At 31.4% G+C, this 23469-nt stretch overlaps 1 protein-coding gene across 1 annotated transcript in view; it reads right to left on the bottom strand.

The window, feature by feature from the left end:
- The window catches only part of LOC111635934 (SMC5-SMC6 complex localization factor protein 1-like), an 87054-nt gene that overhangs the window by 5230 nt on the left and 58355 nt on the right, over nucleotides 1–23469 (bottom strand). The window contains exons 6-7 of the mRNA XM_023381074.1: nucleotides 6710–7399; nucleotides 6261–6479 (exon numbers count right to left, since the gene is read on the bottom strand). Of these exons, the coding sequence (XP_023236842.1) occupies nucleotides 6261–6479; nucleotides 6710–7399 (909 nt within the window). The remainder of the gene's footprint in view (nucleotides 1–6260; nucleotides 6480–6709; nucleotides 7400–23469) is intronic.

Genomic DNA, 23469 nt, shown 5'->3' with positions numbered 1-23469 from the left:
TTTCTTACACCCGCGACCCCCGTGTAAGGCTTTGCGACCCCCCTGGGGTCGCGACCCACAGGTTGAAAAACACTGTGCTAGATGTTTAAAGGTGGTGAAGACTTCCACCCAGCTTAAAACTTTTTAATGTGTGCAGACTTCCACCTCTTTCCTGAACTGAAAACATAGCTAGCAGGGCAGAGATTTGACTAATGACTAGAGCTGAAAATTTTCGCTTTTGGCGAATTTCTCAGCTATATTCGCCTGGAATGAGCATCTTTCAATTAGTACTAATTTAAAAATCCGGTCTCAATATCACTAAGATTTTTTGGCGAAAATCAGCGATTTTCACCCAAACTGGTGAATTTGGTGATAGGTGGCGAAATCGTTAGTTTCCCATGTGCTCTGTGCAAAAATGTCTAGAGAACAGTCAATTGAGTTTAAAATTGATTCCGTGATTAAGGAATTAGGCGGCAATATATTTCGCCATACCAAAAAACAATTCTCTGTGTTAAGTGCTCTACACATGTCAACTACGAACGTGATACAATTAAGAAACGACTTTTGGAACATCTGAACAGTGCAAAACACAAGAAACATAACACGCTACAGTCACAAACATTGTTGTTTGAAAATGGAAGCGATTTTGATAAAGAAATGGTTAAAGCATTCACCAGTGCAGATATTCCGCTTGAAAAATTAAACAACAAAAACTGAGATTGTTTCTTGAGAAATATATGAAGAAGCCAATCAAAAGTGTTCCAGGTATTTTTTTATTGTAATTAGTTTTTTAATGAAACATTTATTTTATTGAAATTGATGCTGCTGTTTGCAATTGTGCTCATAATTTAGCTGAAATATGATTTTATTCGAAGTCTCATTGAGTTTTTTATTTTTTAGCACTGCAGGCACATAAAAAAACTATCTTCAATTCAATAACAGAAAAAATTAAGGGCAAAATTAATGGACATGATGTCTATTTCATTGTTGACGAAACTAGTGCAACGTAAAGTGGTCAACGTGCTTGTAAAAAAATTGAATGGTGAGAAAGCAAAATCAATGTTAATTGATGTGACATTTCACTCAACAGTTGACAACATTATAATACAAGAATGTATACTCAATGTGTCTAGAAAATTGTGGCCAAATGATTTAAAATATTCAAAACTGAAGTTAATAGTAACAGATCAAGCAAAATACATGATGAAGGCAGTAAGTGAGATTAAGAAAAATTCATTGATTTTTCCAAATGTACATCACGTCACGTGTCTCGCTCATGCCTTACATAACATTGCATTTAGGATTCAGAATGAGTACAAATTAACAAATTCGCTTATATTAGAAATGAACAAGTTTTTTGTGAAGTCAAGAGAAAGACAAAATGATTTTAAGAATGCAATTGGAGTTAGTAATCTTCCTCCAGAACCAATTACGGCTCACTGGGTGTCTTGATATAAACTTAAATTTATATCAAAAGATGTAAATTTGATAAGATCAGGATTAGTTGACAAAACTTTTTCCAATTTTTGAGAAAATATAGGATAACCAGAAACAATTTCTTTTGCATTTTCAAAACATTTGGATTTACATAACTCTGTAATATAGATAAAGCTAATGTAAAAATCTTATATAAAGAAAAGAATACATATAGTAGGAAATTTAAAGAAAGTGTGGCTATTATAAACTCCAAAAATTGTATAAATAGGAATCTAAGTGTAAAAGTAAGCAAAGATTGGTTAAAAATATTGTAAAAATAAAAAATTTTTTTAAGAATTTTTTTAAAGATATTTTAGTGAATTCCGTTTATTTGGCTGTTTTTGGCTATTCCAAATGTTATGTAAATTCCGACTGTCGTAAATGGTTAAAAATGCAAATTAGAAACCAGGCTCAATATTGTATAATGAACAAATTTTGTTATAGTAAGTTAAGTTTATCTGATTCTGTAATGTGCAAAAGAAAAATTGAAAGAAACCAGCCTAATATATCCATCAATCTTGGAAAGGAATTAGCCAATATATTCATCAACTTTAGTAAGAAGATGGAAGATGTATTGCGCTACTTAGCAATGTATGTAGGTTTTATACAGTTGATGTAGTCAACTTATCCTCCCAGTAAGGAGAATGTGAACTTGTGCTGTATAAGTGTCATTGCATAAATTGTGTGTTTAATGTTGACTGATGAGGGGCTAAGCGCCCGAAACGTGTAAAAGTACCCGTATCAACTGAATAAAGAGGAATAACGCCAAGTGTTTCATTAATAACACAGTCTTGTGTTCAATAGTCAATAAATACAAAAACACGGTTTCAGAAAACAAATAAACTTAAGTGATAAAGTTAATAGCGAATACGCTCCTTTAGTTGCAGTCGATGTTGAATGTTCGTTCTCATTGTATTCATCGATATTGAGTGATCGACATCATAGTTTAAGCGAGGATCATTTGAAATATCTAAGTGTAATTTGTTTTAACTCGTTTTTGAAATAAATAACTGGCAATTTTTTGGGTGAATTTAAGGCAAAAAATTGGCGATTTTAGGCCCAAAATCTAGCGAAAACTTTCAGCTCTACTAACGACAATCTTCAAAACAATGTTGTTAAGGCCATCTCAATTCACTGGCAGCAACATTCTATGACAAGGGTATGGAAAAGCTCGTCCACAGATATGACAAATTCCCCAATCTTCACAGTGATTATGTCAAAAAGTAACCATTTTTGTACTTAACTACTTTTGATGATAAATTCTTTTTGTTATTTACACTTGTCTTTGTTTTATGGACCATCAGAACTTAAAAAAAACACAGCTTTCGAATATATTATATATTAATAATGTAAAAACCATCGTGCATGCAAATTTCTTATAATTCTTGCAATTTTTGTCCAATCCAGATGAAATTTTGGTTGTATTCATTTTATGTTCTGATGGAAAGTATAGACTACTTATTTTGCAGAAATATTAGCTATAGAATAAACACTTTATTGCTTTTAGATCAGTGATTGCATTTACATTGCAGTGACGTCAGTGACCTCGTTTAGTTCATGCTTGATGACAGAATTTCCTTTAAATTAATTTAAGTTGCATTTTTAAATATTTTGGCAAATGGCATATTTTAAATTTACTTCATTAAATTTAAACTTTAAAAAAAAGATAGCAGCATTGTATTACTTCTATAACAAATTTTTAGAATAATCTTTCCATAGTGACTATGTGACATTCTATTATCCAATCAGAAGTAATGATCTAATGAGCCTGTTATTTAAAAAGTGTTACTGCTCATCTAACTAACATATGTACAATTTATCTTTTTTTTTTTTTATTAATGTGGAATTAAAAAGACTTGCTATTTTGTTGAAAAAAAAATGCTTAGGGGAAAGCATAAGAGTAAAATTGGTCAACTCTATGTTGCTTTATCCTGTTCAAGAAACCAAAACTATATTAAGGTGTCTATTACTAAAGGAAGACAACAAGGAAACCTTTTAAAAACCAATACAGTGTTTTAACATTACTTTAATATAAAGGCCATCATCTGTTTATGCGTAAGTCTCTTTAACTCCTATTACTTTTGTCCATTCCAAGTAAAATTGTTTTGTTGTTTTTTTATATTACAACAGATAGTATAAACTACTTAATTTATAGAAATATTAGCAACTCTTCTTGAATAATCTTAAAATCTCTACTCTTCTCGATTCTTCAATCTCTACTTTCTTATAAAAAGTATTATGTCATATTTGACGGGAAAATTTCTAGCTAGTGTATGCATATATATACAGAATAAATAAATAAATAAATAAATATATATATATATATATATACATACACACTAGTGTATGTTCATCTAGAGTTTCCAGGTACTGTACTTGGGGATAAAATCATGGACAAAATAATTTCTTCCTGAAAGATACTGGAATGCTTCAATTCCATGACATGCAAGATATGTATTTTAACTCTACCAATGATAGAAATACGTTTAAAATGTGGAAAAAGAGAAAGATAATTCATTGTACGTACAATTTTTAGAATATAGTCATCCTGTCACAAGATGGGAGTTAAAAAATCTGGGGCATCTGGCTACTCTAGGTTTATCTCAACTGTTGAATGATGAGCTTTTATTTGATAGAAAAGACAAACAAATCCTATTTTTTTGACAATATACAATGTTTGTTTAGAAAATTTGATCATAAATCAAGTATAAAAAATAATGGTGATAATGTGATATGGTTACTAAGGCTGCATATAAGTATCTATCATAATATAACATGTCTATGAATACTTAATTATTTTGTCTGCATATGTATTGTAACACAATACAACACACTTTAATTGTATTAAACTTCAAATCAACACTTAGTATTTTTGTTAATAAATCATCATAATTAATTCTGTGATTGTATGTAGAGTGTAAACTATATTGAAAGACAATCAGACATCACAGACCAATCATATACTTTCCTACACACTACAAAATGCTCTCATTTGATGCATCTCAAACAATATATACTTGTACTACCGTACATGGATGAAAAAAGCAATATGAAAATAGGGTAGCATAGTGACAATGTTTTATTTTTTTAATTCTTAATATTATGGGCAATTTCCTCATACAATCATGTTCGTTACACTTCAAATATCACAATACCACCATATCTGAAAATAAATATGAAGAAATAAAAATCTTGTTTAACAATATAAAAAAGTTAAAATCTACAGAAACTTGTTTTTGCTAATCAGGAAATGATGTCACAATTTTTAATGTTTTCTTTTATAAGCTCTCAATGTGAGGAATAATAATAGTAATAATAAAGATAATAATGCAATATAATAATAAAATTACTAGGTTACAGATAAAACAACTAAATTAAAATTCCAAAAACTTGAACCTACATCATTTAGGTTAAGTGCTTAGCATCTTATGCACTCAGTTCTTGCCACTCAGATAGGAAACTTCCAATGACTTATAAACTAAACACTAAATTTTCACAGGCCCAGTTTTCGAAAACACTTGAAAAGTGGGTCCTACTATTTGAACAAGGAGCTATTTGTGTTCACAGTTACATGCTTGCCAAGTTTTGTTTGAATCGGAAACCCAAACATCCAGTCCTCTTCTTTCTTGTAAGTAACAGTTTAACATGTTACGTTGTTTTCCAGACACCAAACTGATAAAGCTAACAGCACCTACATTAATTTGTAAGCAAAACTGGTGGCAATGAATAATTTGAAGTGACAAAAAAAATTAAAAACTGGCAAATGGTTGGCAAAATTTTTAATTTTCTAGAGTGACCTCTGAATATGCTGTTTATGAACCACTTCTTCAACATGACCAAATTACATATTAAGACAACTGATATTCTGCTATATAGGTAACCCCGTATAATACGGCACTTCTATAGCACGGATTCACTCTAACACGGTTCAAGAATTGGGTAAAACCCTCATACAATATGAAATGTAATAAAGGGTGTGCTCTTTTATACCTCCGCGTAACTCCTCACAAGCATTCTAATTGTTTTCGTGGCTACTATGAATGCTCTTTCAACAAATAATCCATTTAATGGTTAAATATTACAATTGGGACCCTTATTTTGTGTCTAAAAGCTCATTTTAGAATTATAGATTCCTCCATCATGATACTATCACTAGTGCGGGTGCCACCATCTTTCTTTCACTGTTGTTCCTAAATGCCTACAAACAGCAGCGCATTCCTGCTGCAGAGCGACCGCTATTAACGAACGCACCCAAAAACTGTTACCAGTTGATGATGCTCATGCTGAGATCATCATATAGGATGAATAATCCTCTGGTAAAAATATTTACTTAAATAATAAATAAGTATTTTACCTATGAAAAAATGAATATTAAATCCATTTTAAATAAGGATTTAACAGCATGTTTTTTAATTTTTGGAACCTAACCTCCCTTTTTGCACTAGTTTTTTGTTTTGTATAAGTCAGATTTGCATAACACGACAATTTTTTGGAATGTAACTCCTATGTTATATGGGGGGTTACCTGTATTTAAAAAGTTACAGAAAAGAAAGCATTGTAAATCAAACTGATAACTTAGGTTAAATTTGCAAATTATTTTTAATATAACTTTTACTTTATAAATAATTTTTTAATATACTAATAGAGAATATCTGATGTAAAAAAAAAAATAATAACTACTGTACAGATTGAACTTCTAAATTTGTAAAATGAATATTTCAGTAAGATGTCAAATTTATCAATAAAAATAAATTTAATATAATAAATATTAAATATAACAAATATAAGTAAATGCATTAAATTACCTGTAATATTTCAATTATTATAACATTTAATATTTGATATGATGGATATGTTTCTAAAGAGAGTAGACAATTTGCAAAATATATAGCTTCTGCATATTCTTCCTCTTTTATTGAAGAAGTAAAAATGGATGGAATTTGTAAACTTGATTCTTCTTCATTTTCTTGAAAATACTGTAATTTTCCTTTAGATGCAATTTCCTCACATATTTCCCTTTCACTCTATTAAAAAAAAAGTTAATATTTTGTAAATCATGTTACAGTTATTTACAATTTCAAAATGAAAATAATTAATCTCTTTTAAAATTAAATCATTAACCGAATACTGAATTTCTATATATATCTTGCATTTATGAGTATATAACTCATAAATGGTGTGTATGTATATATATATATATATATACATACATACATACACATATACACATATTGAAATTTAGTATTTTCCTTACCTTGTATGGATAAATTAAAGGCATTGTGCAAGGAGTTCGTTTTAAATAAAACTCCCATAAATTTAATCTTGAGTTTTTCAGAGTTGATGGACTGTTTGTTTCATCTTCAAAATCTGATGATGATGAAAATGAAATGGAATTTAAATCTTCTAATGAAGTTATGATTGATTTACGAAGTTTAATACTTTTAGTTATTTGATCAGAAGGCACTGGGTTTTCAGTTAGTTTATCATCATCAGATAGATTCGTTTCAACAGTTTTTGGTTCTTTTGCTTCATTTATTTTTTCATATTTTAAAAATTTTGTCATTTTTGTCTGTGTTGTTTTTTTCATATTTAAACTTTTAAAATTTATTTTACAAAGTTTTTTCCTGCTAATTGGATAAATTTGGCTAGAATTAGTTTTTATACTTTTTGTAAAGTATTTACTTTTAGCAAATTTATTATTCTTGCAATATCTTTCAAAATTACCACCACTAATATTTTTTAAAGAATGATATTTTTGATGATGACATGAAGTAGATGATTCAAAATTTTTTAACTTTTCAATTAATGGTACTAATTTTTTATCTGTGCAATTTTTAAAATTAGTTTCTTCAAAAGATAATTTCTTATTCCAATATGTATTAAAATAATTTAAAGATGATTCGTAATTTTTTATATGAAAAATCCATGGATCGGGTTTAGGTTCCTAAAATAATAAAAATACAATTTTTTAATACAGAAAATATTATCACCAATTTCATAAATAATAACTGGTTCAAGCACTGATTTAGATTTTATTTAAATTTTTTAATTAAAAACTTGTTTATTTTTATAAAAGTTTCTATTAATCTTTGGAAGTTGTTACAAAAAAAAATATTTATCATGGCTTTATGCAAACCTACCATATCAATTTTATATGAGCAGAATTTCTCTTCAATATTGTACAATTAATTTTCTTTATCAATTTTAACTTTCTGTCAATTTAAAATTTAATGTAATACTACTCTTCCTTAAAAAGGTTCTATATAAAAATATAATACTCCAAACAGCATTCGTATCAAAAATAAAGACTAAGTGACAGAAAATCAAATTTCAAAATAACTATACAATATCTAATATCAATAAGTTCTTTCACATAACTACATATATAAGAAAAAATGCATTATCATTGGAGTTTTATAATTTAATGTCTATCTATTTCATAAAAATAAAATCCAGTTCAAGCTTGAATCACAAACTCAAAAGTACAAATACATATATAATATATACACACATACATTTAATTGCAAATGCTTTAAAGAAACAATTTTTTATATAGCATACAGTACACTGCTGTATTAGACTGCAGATAATAGCAGAATTAGCATGTACTAAAAACATGTTAGTTAAAATACACTGATTAAAGCAAAGTCTTTTAAGAGTTCTGGTTATAGTTATCATTAATTTCAGGTAAATAGACACTCAGGTTGTCTTTTAAAACTCAGTTTCACATTTCTGATGATGATAACTGCAATTACCGTATATCTGCACAGATAAGACGATAGTTGAATCATAAAAAAAGACCCCAAAATCCGGGGTCGTCTTATAGGACAAATACAAAAAAATTAGATTGAAATTTATATAAATTAAAACCATTATAAAAAAAACGACAAACCATAATTATTTACTAGTACAGTAGGGTATGTCCACAAAATAGAATAATCCATACGACGTTTTTGTGAATAGTCAAGTTCATTACCCAAATGCCCAAATCACTGTGAATGTTTGCAACAATCCAAGGCAGTGCTGCCAGATGAAAGATAATAAAATTTGTTCATTTGAATAATTCCATATATGCTATACAGTATTATTATCCAGATGATGATCGCTGATCTAAACTAAATTCATAAGCCATTGATAGTTTGGGGGTTGTCTTATAGGACAGATATATGCTAAAACTATAAAACTTTGATGAAAATTTATACCTTGTCTTATCTGATCATCATCTTATCTGCACAGATATATGGTAGTTCTGGTTAAAACTGATAGCAATTGCATGTTGTTAGTTTTAACAAGAACTTTAAACATAACCACTTTTAAAATGTGAAAATTTTCCATAAAAATCTTTTTACGATACTTTTTAGAATAAACTGATTTCATAAATTATTTCCATAACAGAATACCAAATTTTCGTTTGGTGTCTATTCTTTCTATATAATTTGGAGGCTTTATATTTATCAAATCAACACAATACTTGAATATATATATTTAAATTATCTATTATATATTTAAGTAACAATTCTAAACTAAAAATATTTGAACAAAACAAAAATACATTTTTTAAAATATACTTTGGGCTTGTTCAAATAGAAACAGGCTATCTATTAAGAATATTGTATTCAGTGAGAGTAATGTGTAAAAATTATGAACTGATTAAAGTAAAATATCTGAATTTTAAATAAAATTATTTCTCTTATTTAGAAATTAATTTAAAAAAATCTTTATTCCCTTCACATATGAATTTTGTAAAGTTAAGGAAATAAAAAAGAAATGAATAGAATCCATTAAAATATTTTGAGATTTTTATTCAGTATGAATATGATTCAAAATTCTGATGTTTGTGACAGTGAACTAATTGACAAGTCATACTCTGTCAAACCATATATTAATGGGTTCTGGCTAGTACTTCTAAAGTTAAAATTCAAGATGTAAATAATGTAATAAAAACTAAGAAACTGCATTACTTTAATTGATGCTGTCTTTTGAAAGTTTTGATACTGAAAAATTTTGCCACTTAATTTTGTAAGTATTAAGTCTTTATAAAAAAAAAACCTGTTTAAACTTAACCTTATGTTTATAACATTGTTTTTGTTAGGTTTTAAGAAATTTTGCCTCTTAATACTGATGATATTAAAAAACTACTTAAACCATCAGATATTTTCTGTGAATAAATCTTAGGCTTAATTATGGAAACTAAATAATTTCAATAAAAAACTTTTAAAACTTATTACTAAAAACTATACTTTTTGTCATTTTTAAAGTTGGAAATGGATTTTTCCTTTCTAGAAAAATCCACATAACTAAATTGAGCCAATATATATATGTGAGAGCTATTGCGATTGTAAATAGTATGAACAATAAACGGGTATTATGTCTAGATGAGTTAGAGTGTAATTCCTCTGGTTCTCTTGGTACGCCTCCATCCTGGAACTAAAAGTCCACAAATGCGACCGTTCGCGTAACAGAATAAACGGCCAATAACTTTTTTCTGTGTCCGTTAAGGGACACAGTGGTGTCATCCTGACAGGGTATCAAAGAGATACCGACCCTGCGGTCACATATACAAATAAAACAATACTACTCTCTTCTTAAGATTCTCGTGCCATCTTAAGAACAGGATATCTATCTAGTTATTGTAACAATAGAGAGGTTGCGGCTGACGTTTTTATCGCGAAAACGTGTATGTCGGACGTTCAGTGCCGCCTTCCTGTAAGCCTAGAAGTTTGACAATGGTGTTTGGAATGTCGAGCATGATTCCACTGACTATCCAAACACCATTGTCAAACTTCTAGGCATACAGGAAAGCGGCACTGAACGTCTGATGTACACGTTTTCATGATGAAAACATCGGCCGCAACCTCTCTAATAAGTTATTCTGTCTGTCATTGGGAAGGGTTGCCAATTTTCTATCTGAAAACTCGTAATTTCCAAATTATGGCACCAAAAGTAAACCTACAGTATTTCCAAAAATAAATCTATTAACTTGCTTACAGAAAGATCTGGCGTAAGTAGCATTCTGTTAAACTCAATTATAATAATATAATACATATCCAAATTTCAAGTATATTCATATAAATTTTTTAGTATAATATATAAAATGAATAAGCAATACACAACTATTGTTAAATTACATTTGAACTATAATATGACCTATTAATAAACAATGTAATCTGGCAACAGTTATTTGATTTATAAATTATTCTGATTGTTTAAATGTATTTATTAGCAATCCATATTATAAATTATAAAAATGATTTCTGATTTTTATTATAGTATTTCATTAAATTAAATTAATTTAAATCAATATGTTTAAGTGTTTTTTCTCCAGAATATATAAAAAGCAAATGTACTGTACAAAAATAACTTTTTGTAGTCAAAACCAAAAAATGGCATTATTATTTGTATCATCAGATATAAATAATGATTATCGATCTATATAAAAGATGCTGTTAACATTGCTCAAATATTGAAAATTAAAAAAAATCATTATCATCAGATCATACTGTTTTAGGAAAAATTCTGAAATGGTAGCTGTATTGCTTACATTCACAACTGCTTAGGAAATATTATAATCTTTTTATGCTTTTATTCTAGTTTCCAATTTATTGTATTAAGCAGGAGAAAATATGTTAAAGTGTCATTTTCCTGATAGTAATCAGGAGGAACTTTTTTCCTATATCCTGAAGAACATATCCTATAAATTTTATGATCTGTTCAATGAACCCCATTCCTGATAGTGACAAGTATGTGATATGATATGTTTAAAAGTGTTAGAAGGCCGAACCTTACGGCATAGCCTTTGAAAAGGAAGGATGAAGAGTTTTAGAGGAAATGAGAAGAGGGAAGAAAAGTAAGGAATGATAGGAAAGTGTGAAGTGGGAACCATGGCGACATCGCGTTCCATTTATTGAGTATACTTTAGTTACAACACATGGGACATAGTCCACAGATAACAGTATGGTCAAAATATATACAGAAAATAAGCCCGCACATGGTACTGCCTCTAGGGAGACAGGGAACGCGAGCAATTGACAGCTATGCACGTGGGCAACCGACACAAGCTGCTGAAAATACCAACCCGGAATGTGCTGGAGTACAAAAGCACAAAGTTACACACGAAAGAAAAAAAAAAAAAATAAATAAATAAATAAAATATAAATAAATAAATAAATAAATAATAATAATAATAAACACGAAAAGTCCCCTGACAGCCAACTCGGCCAGGTTACAATGGGGAGCAACAATGCAAAGAACCCCAGATGGCCAACTCGGCCATAATACAGGGGTATACAACACAACACAAGAGTCCCCTGATGGCCAACATGGCCAGGACCCAGTGGGAGTGGTAACAAGACTGGAATCCCCAAATAGCCAGTTCGGCCAGGTTACAATGGGTGTTCCGAGTGATGCTGACAGCTAGGACGCCCAGAAAATCCTAGAACGAAGGTACCGTGACCCCGGTGCCCATGATGAAATTCTTTAAAGCGTTTAATGTCTGCTTACTCATGAAAAAGTCTTTTGGAGCACAGGGCCAATGGAGGCTACACCTGTACAAAGTCTCGGTGAGGGTCTTTCTTAGTGTCTTAAACTTGGGGCACCTGAAGATTATGTGGTGGGGATCTTCGTCTTCCCCCGAACCACAGTCACATATTCCGTCTCCTTTGTGGAAAAATCTTCTTAAGTAGACACGGAAGTTCCCATGCCCCGTAAGGATTTGGGATAGGTGGAAATCGGGGGTGAAGTAGTCCATCCTTTGTCTACTTGCAATGTCAGGCAGGAAATCATGGGTAGTTCTTCCTGTAGATTCGCTGTTCCATCTGGCTTGCCAGTCCGAAATAGTAAGTTTTTTAAGTTTCTCATGAAGCCAACAGCTGGGAAGCTCTCCAAACACTGGTTCCGTTGATGATCGTGCCGCCTTCTTTGCAAGAAGGATAGTGACAAGTAGAAAATTTTAATTAAAACAATTACTGCATATCAAATTTTAATCTATTCATAAAAAATCCAGGCAACAAGTTGCTTAACTTTCCTGGCAACATTTGGTGGCACCATCTGTTACAATATTTTATTAAAAAGCACTTTTTATATTTTTAATTATTATAAAATACAAAAAGCTTAATTTTGAGGATAGGGATAGGTATAGGAACAGATATCTTGTTTACTGTGATACGGATTTTATAAAAAATTGTAAATAGTAGTAATGAGTAAAATTGTCAATAAGTCAGACCCTATTTGAGATATAACACAATTCTCTCTATTTCTCCATCTCGTCAGTCTTTAACCACCAAAATTTAATAGCATCAATCCCTCTAATACAGCGATTCCCAACTTGTGGTACGCGTACCCCTAGGGGTACGCGATAGGTTGTTTAGGGGTACAGAAAAAAGTTAGTTATTATGGCAGAAAAAATAATATATTATGTATCACAAACTAATAGTATTAAAAAGTTATTAGATAAAAAATGTTCCTTACAACAATCACAACTTTATTATACATTTTTTCTTTTAGGTTTTTTTTCTTTAATTTAAAGTTACAATATGTAAAATTAACAATACGGTTAGTCACTAAATTTCTTAAATGAGGGGTACAATTTAGAGATATGACATGTCACGGGGTACAATCTAGAGATATGACATGTCACGGGGTACGCTAATGAAAAAAGGTTGGGAACCACTGCTCTAATACACTAATCTCCCTGAAAAATTTCAGAAAATTTTGACAAAAAGCACAAGAGTTATTAAGCTTCAAAGAGGGCAAACAAAATTGTGCCATACATACAAAAATATCCATACATACAGAAAAAACCCCCAATTAAAAAAAAATTTTTTTTCACATTTTAAGGTCCCAAGTCCAAAAATATAAAAATCTTGGGGGGAGTCATTTTTTTGACCGATTGCCATACTTTCCCTGTTATGAATAACAGCTGGGAAAGTAATAAAGATTGACTTAAGAAAATTTTAAGTTTTTGAATAGTATTTACAGAAAAAAAAAGAACAATCTAAACTTTGTTTTTATATTTTAATAAATAATAGATATATTTCCAAGTGAAGAAAACTGATTCAATCATTTATAAATTCTTTGTCACCTAACATGCTGTCACTTGTCTATTAATTACAGATAGGTTACTAAAAATATACTGATGTTAAGTCATAGTTTATTTTTTTAAAAATTATTATCCATTATACTGTATTTATAAAAAGTATTTTAGAAAATTATAGACAAAGGAAAAGAAATTTAACATAAAATAAACTGAAAAACTAATTCTAATACACATTTAAATTTAAAATTATTATTTGAGGTAAATTAAAAAAAAAACATTTTTTTTATAAAAAGAAATAATAATACTAAATTTATTTTTTGTATAACAATAAAACTACTTAATAAACAGAAACAATATTCCAACTCAAAAATTTTCCATTTTTTAAGTAGTACCTGGAAAACCCTTAAAGATACGTTTGAAAGAAAAATTCTTGTTTTTTTAAGCAGATAAATTATATCTTGTTTACTGTGATAAGTATAATCTAAACATTTTCAAAAATTGAATCAATTAGATAAAACCAGAAAGACATCCAATAAATTAATTAAATATTCTCTCCTGTTAAATTAAAACAAAAACCCCACAAACCAGTGATGAGAAATGACATAAAGGCAAGAAAAATAGCAGATCTAGATGCAAAAGTTCAAATTTCAAGTACAGGTGATTTATCAGGTGTTGGTGATATGCTATCCTAGCTAAAGCAGTTTAGCAATGATTTCAAATTCCAAAATAATCAGAAAGGCTGACAGAAAAAGAGGGAGCAGGTTATGATAAGCAGACCATATTTACAATACAATTGGGAATACATTTCAGAATCAGTGAAAATGGGATCTAAAATTGAATGAACTTAAATAAATCTTTTTTAAAATAATTGATCTATTGGTCTATCAATTAGTGATATATTGACCTGTTAATGTTTCTATTCAGTGATTGATTCTACAACCAAATATTAAAAACAGATAAAACCAGGGACAGTCCCAAGAAATCGGAAATGTGTGATCATCCTACAAGGAAGTTAGGCTACATTCCCAGAGAGTTAAAAACAGAAATGATAAAATCTCTTATGAAAGTAGGAGAGTTTTATTTTTCCACAGTGATATATTATAATACATAAAACACTTTAAAATGTTAAAAATTTAGATTAATATTACTTGCTTTATATTTAATTTTCAGAAATGATTTTAAAACTGGCAGAAACTACTGCTCGATATGAATTTGAATTTTTGCTTTGAATTTTTTGTCAACTGAAAATGTAAGAAAATGTGAATTTGACGTACAAAAAGCAAATTGAGGATATCAAAGTATTAGGAATATTCATAATTCATAGCATAGTTTTCTTAAATCATGAAAATGTCACTTCTCTTGACCTTGACCTCATTAGTACAGGTTCTATGGAAAAAACCATTGGCTTAAGCCGGTGCTAGATATGCAAACAGTTATCACGTGACAAATGTTTGTGTATAAATGTTAGTGATGGAATAATACTAAAATTTATCCAGATTTCAATTCTTTTGAATACTTTCTAAACTTTATTTTAGTTAAAAAATTTTAATGATTTACATTACAAGCAGGTACAGTCATTAATTAATAAACACCAAACCCTTAAGAATAGAAAACAATTGGGAAATCCACAATTAATCTTTCAAAAGAAATGTGAAAATTTTCCATTTATATGTGGATACACATGCTTTTATTATATACTCCAAAATAAATTTGTAATCTTATTTCACATAAAGTTAATATTGCAACATTAACCCCAAAGAAATTACAGATAATTTCCTTTTAATCAAACAATTATCCCATTATGCCATCTAGGGTTGCCATCTTTGGAAACTGCTTTGTTGGTCAATGTAATGACTGAGAAGAGGGAAAGGTAAATGAGAAGATGCATGTTTTGCACATTTCTTGCAATGGATGCATGTTTTACACACTTCTTGCAAGTCTTGTAAATGATTTAACTCCATTGTATTTAACACTAAATGAGATTTGGTAAATGATGCAATGAGCTAAACAAATATCATTGTCACAAGTTAACTAATTTTTGAATTCATTCACTTGAGTCACAAATGCCTAGACCAGGGGTGGAGATCCGGAAGATTTTTAAACAAGCTTTCGTACTGTTATATATGTGGAAAGTGAAATGCGATCTGCCAACGAGAGGAGACAAAGGAGGCCTGCAGAGGGAGTCGAGTAGAGAGAAGACGACGGTTAAGGAAAAGGCAAAAAGGAGAACATCACGAGAGAAGCGAGACGATGGTTGAAGAAGAATGCGCGAAAAGATGGAAGACGAAAAAGAAGTCCTACATTTGGTTTTTTTTTTAATAATAATGATATTCTTATGTAATTTGTATTCTTTAAAACGTTCCTGTTATCTCAATTAAAGTTTTTCAAAGACAAAAAAAAATCTCACATATATATATAACATTGATTAACATATGTGAACTAATTTTGACAATATGGCAATTCTGCTAAGAGACAATTTTCAGTAAAAGCTGTTATCTGGCTGTAATAAGGCAGTATCGTTTATCTAATTGTAGTTCTTGGAGGCAATAAAGAGGTCACCTGAAATGTCCATTGCTGACGACATCGGTATGGAGAACTGGTGATAGACACTATACCCAATAACAGACGCAGAACTGGCATGGCATAACATCAACTTTTGGATAAATATATCATGATGAGACTTGGAGGAGAATATGGAGGAAGAGTAAGGTTGGATTTTGAATGAGCAAATGCATTAATGAATCAGTTTGGAGTTGGCAGTGAAGTGTAGTGGTCATGTGTGTGAGTTGAAGTGTGTCACATAGAGGAGGGTGTGCCTCAGCCTTGGCACATATAAGACATAAAAACATGGTACAAAAAGGTATTTGATGTATAATGTTGAATAAATTCTCAACATTTTCATTCAAATTTATATCTGAAGAAACAAATTCATGATTGCAACAAAAAGAATTGGCACTGGTTTTGAAACCAAAATTTCTTCTTCACTTCTGGCAACACTGTTATTACAGTTACTAACTGGTTGGCATAAAGAGTGCAGCATTTGTGGTTCCTATGGTTCCTTCCTTTGAGTGTGTTTGTCACTTGATTACATTTTTTTTTTTTTTTTGCTTTCCATCTTTCCATTATTTCGAAAAAAACAAAAGGGTCACTGAAAGAAGAACACAGATGTTTAATTATGAGTGGAAATTGCAATACTATGTTGTTTCTGAGAAGGATAAAATGAGTTGTTTGCTCTGTGATTCCAACAGTAAAAAAAATACAATGCACATCAACACTACTCTTCTCATAAGGACAATAAATACATTAAGCTAAGTGAATCCTGAAAGATTGCTTTACAAAAATTGAAAGAAGGGAAGCAAAAGCAGAGGCATTTATTCCAAACAGTACAGAGTATTGGAAACACATCTACAGAAGCTACTTATAAAGTGGTATATCTACTTGGAAAAAAGGTAAACCATTTAGTGATGCAAAAATTATAAAAGATTGCATCATAGAGATTGTACGATGCTTAGATCCTGATAAGATTAACAAATACAAACAATACCTCTTTCAAGAAGAAATAATGCTGATCAGCAGCATGAATAGTGTGATAAATAATGACAAAACAAAATAACTTGAACATTTCATTGCAAGGTAACACCAAGTGTATATATGATATGTGACAAGAAATAAAAATTAACATTTCTTAAATCACTTTTTGGCCAAAACGAGCTTCCTGAAGAGCAGTTCTCTCACTTAGTAAAAATGATTAATGAAGAAAAATATTCTTTTGAACATTTCAAACAATATGAATCAGTTATAGACTCACTAATCAAAGAATACAATGAAAGATTCAGAGATTTTGAGAAGCATGATACGACCTTGAAATTGGCTTTTCAACCTCACTTAGTTGATATATCTGAGGCACCAGAGAAGCTGCAGATGGAATTAATTGAGCTAATGCAAGATGATATTCTGAAGTTGCTGAAAAGTGACTTCAGAATAAAAAAGAAGAGTCCATTCAAATATGGAAAAATGCTGTCGAATATCCTCACCTCAGGGAACATGCACAATGCTTGCTTACCTGCTTCTCAAGAACATATCACTGCAAATCTACATTCTTCTACTTAACACAAATTAAGACATTCTTAAGATCATAAATTACAGATGAACACCTAGAAGACCAGTTAAGACTAGGTACAGCCTGATATAGCACTGCTTTCTTGCAAAAAATCAATCTCAGAAGAGTCACTGAAAGGTATGTTGTTTAAAATAGTTAGTTGTTTAAAATAAGATATATATATATACCGTATTTACTCATGTAAAAGACAAGGTTTTTATTCATTTTTCAGTGCTTCAAAAATCTAGGTCATTCTATATGCACAAGCAAAGGATTCTTTGCGTTTTTGCATAATTTTTTTGAACCTTGTATAATTCATGCTGCCATTATAGGTCTACAGTATATTTATCGTAAGTTGGCACCTATTGTTAAAAAATTAAGACACCCCTCATTTGTTTATTGGTTTAATCCTATATCCATCAATTAAAAACCACATTGCATCTCTTCGTTTGCAGAAAATAGTTCCTCGTTATTTATAAAATAAGTAATGCCATACATGCCACTTAGCAACGATTATAAATGTAGTTATTTCATATTAGTTAAATTGTTATTTTTAATGAATATTAGAACATTCTGAATCATTAAAAATAAACTTTTTCCGGTCATGCGCATTATATTGTTTTGGTTTTGTTTTCCATTCATCACGTATTAAGGCAATCATGGTTGTTTGCCTTAATTAATATTACAGTACATTTGATAATGATTTATTTGTGATTAATCGATGGCAATATAAGATAGTTAAAAGGGTTAAAACAGATAAATAGTAAAAATGATAATGTAATATTTTAATTATATGCTATTGTCGCTATGAAGAAGCCTAAAAGAACTTATCTCTATACAAAAACAATAACGTTTTGTACTCTCTTTTCAAACGTAGTCTTCTACTTACTAGCGACACAACTTCAGACATATATTTCAGACAGTAAAATTTTTTAAAATCATCGTCAAATGGTCTTATATTTAATTACAATGTACGGATTAAATAATATTACATGCTAGCAGTCTTATTCGAATTCTATGACTATTTTATAAGTCGCTAAATATAACCATGGTGGCGGCTATATTACTTCCTCCGAGTTCACCATATACACCATCAGATGAGTGCGATACACATCGATTGCTACACCGGTGAACATCGGAACACATTTTTGTACATCGCGGTTTACCGATGCGCTGTTTGATACATATTAGAATGTACTACCTAACGTTAACACGCTTATAATTAAACTTTTTAAAAAGCAGGTAAATTTATCAAACAAAAATGAATGAAATTGTGAGAGCCCGGACTTGACAAAAAATGTTTTTTCTTTCGAAAAAAAATCATAGAGGATATAATTTTAACTTTTCTCACGGGCTTGCTTCCTTATTTAAGGTGACACATCTTCCGAATGTGTCACTCGGAACTTCAACCGAAATTCATCTATTAGCCACGACCTATAACATTACCTAAAAAGGACGACAGAAAAAACAAGAAGCCCCCGAATAAAAGGGGGATCGATGACGATCGTGATCCATCGTCATCGAAAGTTCGCTCGCGCCGGAGTTGCACTAGCGCTGGGATACCTTACCGACACCGAAGATTCCTACCTAAGTGACTTTCCTCCCTCCGACGACCCCCCCTTCGCCTGAATAGTCCGAATATCAAGATATCCATACCTTGCCAAATATACTAAGACTTTTCAGTCAGAGCCATTCATCGAAACTTCCGGAACATCAACTCGTCGTGTCGTCAATTCAAGTCCGCAACCCGATCGGCAACAAAGCGCATCATCAAATCCTCTACAAGATACGAGTATTTATCCGCCCGCGAATTTATGTAAACTCTCTCTCTCTCAAGACTTGGACTCGCGAAGATAATTAATATAATATACTAAGCCTTTAATATAATATACTAGCCTTATAAAATATATATAGAGATAGCTCTAACGTTCAACTGTAAGCAGCCTATGTTTAGCCTAATTGTAAATAGCTCATAGTTAATTAATAAACGGATATTTGTTATTGTTAAAATTGTGTTTGGTGCACTTCCTTCTAAACGCACCACATCTCGTGTCGTCTCCATCCCGAATCCAAGCGCCTACAGACGCGACCGCTCACGCGTAAATCACACAAAAAGGTTTCTATGTCTGCAAAAGACACTGTGGTGTCAGTCCTGACGAACTAGTCATCGCAAACGCGGTGTCGACCCTTCGGTCCCGTAGTGCCAAAGCATACCCTTTGCGCATTGTCACAAAATTAGTAAAAAAATTGAAATAAATTTAAATTTCGTTATCTTTTGAAACAACAAAATCAATTTCTACAGTTGTTGCAAAAGAAAAAAAAAAGAATTGCAATTAATTAAAAAAATTGTAATTAGGATTTTAAAAATGTAAACAAAACTAAATAAATAAAAATAATTTAAAATAATAATTAAAACTCTGGCTGAATTATTTTTAGTTTTTGTTTAAAACTAAAAACAAAATCAAATCAATTGAAAATTAAAACAATGTTTTTAAAAACCGTCTAGGTGTTTTGAAATTTTCAAATTTACGTTATTTGTGTGCGGTGACAGAACATTTTGCTTTTAATTAATTAATACAGTATTTACAGAAAACAGATTACCAGACAAGCCGACCCAGTGCCAACACTACGATCACCTTATCTTCCCTAAAACGGGGATTAGTAACGACCGAGTGCAATCTCTCCTCGATCTGATTATACGAAAGAAAAGTCCGCTGTGACAGACGTCGCCTCTTGTATGGGCGTGGCGTACTCTCTGCTTTGTCAACACGAAAATTTCCAATAAACTAATACTTTATTGTTAATATCGTAATTTTAAAAACTTTTAATCTTCGACTGAAATAAATAATTTTCTTATAAAATACGGAAGAATCGGAAATCGCGACGAGATTTGCTCGATTTCGATTAATCGTCCCATCACTAGTAAATGTACTATTTACCAAACTTAAATAACGAGCTTATATAGTACAGTACTATACGGTACATACACGCGTCTATTCATCGAATGTCTGACTCGCAGTTCTACAGGCAGCCATGACTCATACTTGTCTACTTTCATTTGAATAAAAAGATCGACTCTCACAAGTCAGTGAAAAGCAAACATTTGGATATACTGTATTGGGGTAATCCCGAACTTTTACCAGAAACTACTTATCCACAATACTCTGTATTCGCCAAATGGCAAACATCAGTCATTTGAGATTTGTTAAAACGGCATGAGTAGCACCGCTTTTAAAGGAAAGCTGCTTTGAAGCAACTTCAAAGCAGCTTTCCTTCCAGACCACGTGAAGACGCGCTTGCTGCAGTTGCGATCGCCTGCTCGTCACAAATTGTTCGCTGGCGTTGCAACTCGGAAACATGTGACCCTATAATAAACCAATAAAATTACAGTAGCTTGTTTTTGACTACTTTCGTGAGTTTACCGACGGTTTACGTTCTACTTCAGAGTATTTACGGAATTTTAGCCACTTTTCTTATTAAAATGGCAAACAGTTCCTTTTCTGCAATGAATAAAAGAAAAATGGCGATCAGTTCGATACAGCTGGCGAGAATACACGAAGAGATAAAATCTTCGATAAAACGGAAGAATTAAAATCCCACAGGCATTGGTGAGCCTGAATAAGCTCGATCAATCTCGATTCTGTAAAAGTATCGATCCTATAACTTTCTGCCATGATGATGAACTATTTTCAATGTTGTCACCGTATGACGTGGCACAAAGCGCGTTTGCAATCGGCGCGAGTAAAACAAACTTTTGTTTCTAGTCGCACCGGTTTTCGAAGGGGTTTACCCGTCGCAGTTGCAGTTGACTGCGCAGCAGGAAGTTGCAAGGTGTTACCATGGCTTCAGTGATTAGAGATACCCACTAATCACTAATCCGCTATAATTCTTTTCTTCTGATAGCTCAACATACAAATTATGTTCATTCAAAATTTTAAAAACTTCATATTCATGTTCATTTTTATCTTTTAACATATAATCCACTAAAAACATTTTTAGTATTTTTAAATTATCCAACAAAATTTTAATTTAATTATGCTAATTAACTAACTAACTAACATTCACTAAATACTGTTTAATCAAATAATTTTTCTCCATAGACATTACTCATAAATACAATATAACTCCGGATTATCCGAGGTAATGTAGACCGATACAATCTCGAATAACTGGATACTCGGATGGCAACGGCCATTTTGGATTAAAAATTACGAATACAAAAAATTTATAAGGTATATCACTTTTAAGCCTCTTTTCTATAGCTTAGTGCATTTAGTATCTAAGTACAATAATTTTTACATTGTTTATTATACAAGTAATACACGTACAACAGTTTAGAGAATAAAAGAGTGTATTTTCGTAGTTACATAATAATATGAATGATGTGTCTCATATTGAAATTAAATAATAAAAGGTAATAAAACAAATATTTTCGTAATATACGTTACCGTTTTGAATTTTCTTTTATGAATTACAGTATATGAAAAGTAGAGTATTCAGTTACAGGTTTGCCTCGGTTAATCGGGGTTCTTCTGTAATTTCGAAATTAATAAGCGAAAAAAACTATGTATCGATACTTTTAATCTTTCTGTAATGACTTGTCGATACTCTCGACGCATACCAATTTGACCCACTAGAGGGACCTACCCAATAACCAAACAAAAGGTTTTATGACCCTTTGTCTTAACCTGTTCCTTTGTTAGAACTACAGTCTGTCGACACGTGCGGACGTTCGTCCTACTGCTATGTAAAGACTTTTGTACATTAATTCATAGATTAAAGGAAGATACCTTAACCAGTTTAATATGTTTTCATCTGAGTGTCTCTCCACTGATTCTGAATTAACCACAGGTTATGGGCCCAGACACTAACACTACAAGGAAACTGAACTGAACAACTAGATCTTCGTTCAACTAGTTCTACATCTTGGTTCGTATCTTTTGCCTTTTATTATTTGGTCTATCGATCCTCGCATCCGCAATGATGAATTCATTTAAAATCGAGTTATTAAATCGAGAAAATTACGATACTTGGAGTCTTCAAGCTGAAGCCTTACTCGAAAGAGATGGCGTGTGGGAATACGCTAACGGAGCGGTACTTTGTCCCACCATAATCGCCAGTAATCCCGAGTCTCGATTAGAACACGATGCCTGGACAAAAAACGACCGTAAAGCAAGATCGAGTCTGATATTAATGTTAAGTCCGCCCGAGCTAAAACATATACGAAACTGCAGCACATCGAAAGAAATTTGGGACAAACTCAAATCGATTTACCAGTCTCAAGGACCAGCGAAGAAGGCCTCCTTAATAAAGACCTTAATTCTCACGAAACTACATGAAGGAGGAGATCTGCACGATCACATCGCCAAATTCCTGGACACTGCTGATAAGCTAGCCGATTTGGGAATCATAGTGAACGAGGAACTTCTCTCAGTGTTGTTGCTATACAGCTTACCCAACAGTTTCAATACATTTCGCACTGCGATAGAAACGAGAGACGACCTTCCGAAGCTCGAAACCCTAAAAGTTAAGATCTTTGAGGAATACGAAGGACGATCTTCCCGCGAATCGCAAAATAATGATGCGCTTACCGTCCGTTATCAAGGATCGAAACTGCGATGTAATTTTTGCAAAAAACCTGGCCACAGAGAACGAGATTGTCGTAAAAAGAAGAAACAAGAAAATCAACCGAGATCCAGCAAACCCGACAGCGGAACCTTTTTTACACGTGAGTCTACTTTTCACACTGGAATGCCATGTGATGCTTGGTGTCTCGACAGCGGAGCCACATCCCACATGTGTTCTGACCAAAGAAAATTTTCAGACTTGAGAACTACTCCTAACACAAAATTGGATCTCGCTAATGACCAAACCATATCCA

Source organism: Centruroides sculpturatus, unplaced genomic scaffold (assembly GCF_000671375.1).
Source record: "Centruroides sculpturatus isolate CEXI.00-Female unplaced genomic scaffold, Cexi_2.0 scaffold793, whole genome shotgun sequence".
NCBI classification, from domain to species: Eukaryota; Metazoa; Arthropoda; class Arachnida; order Scorpiones; family Buthidae; genus Centruroides; species Centruroides sculpturatus.
Note: the sequence above shows the minus strand (reverse complement) of the source record. Positions and strands in the feature narration are given on the sequence as shown.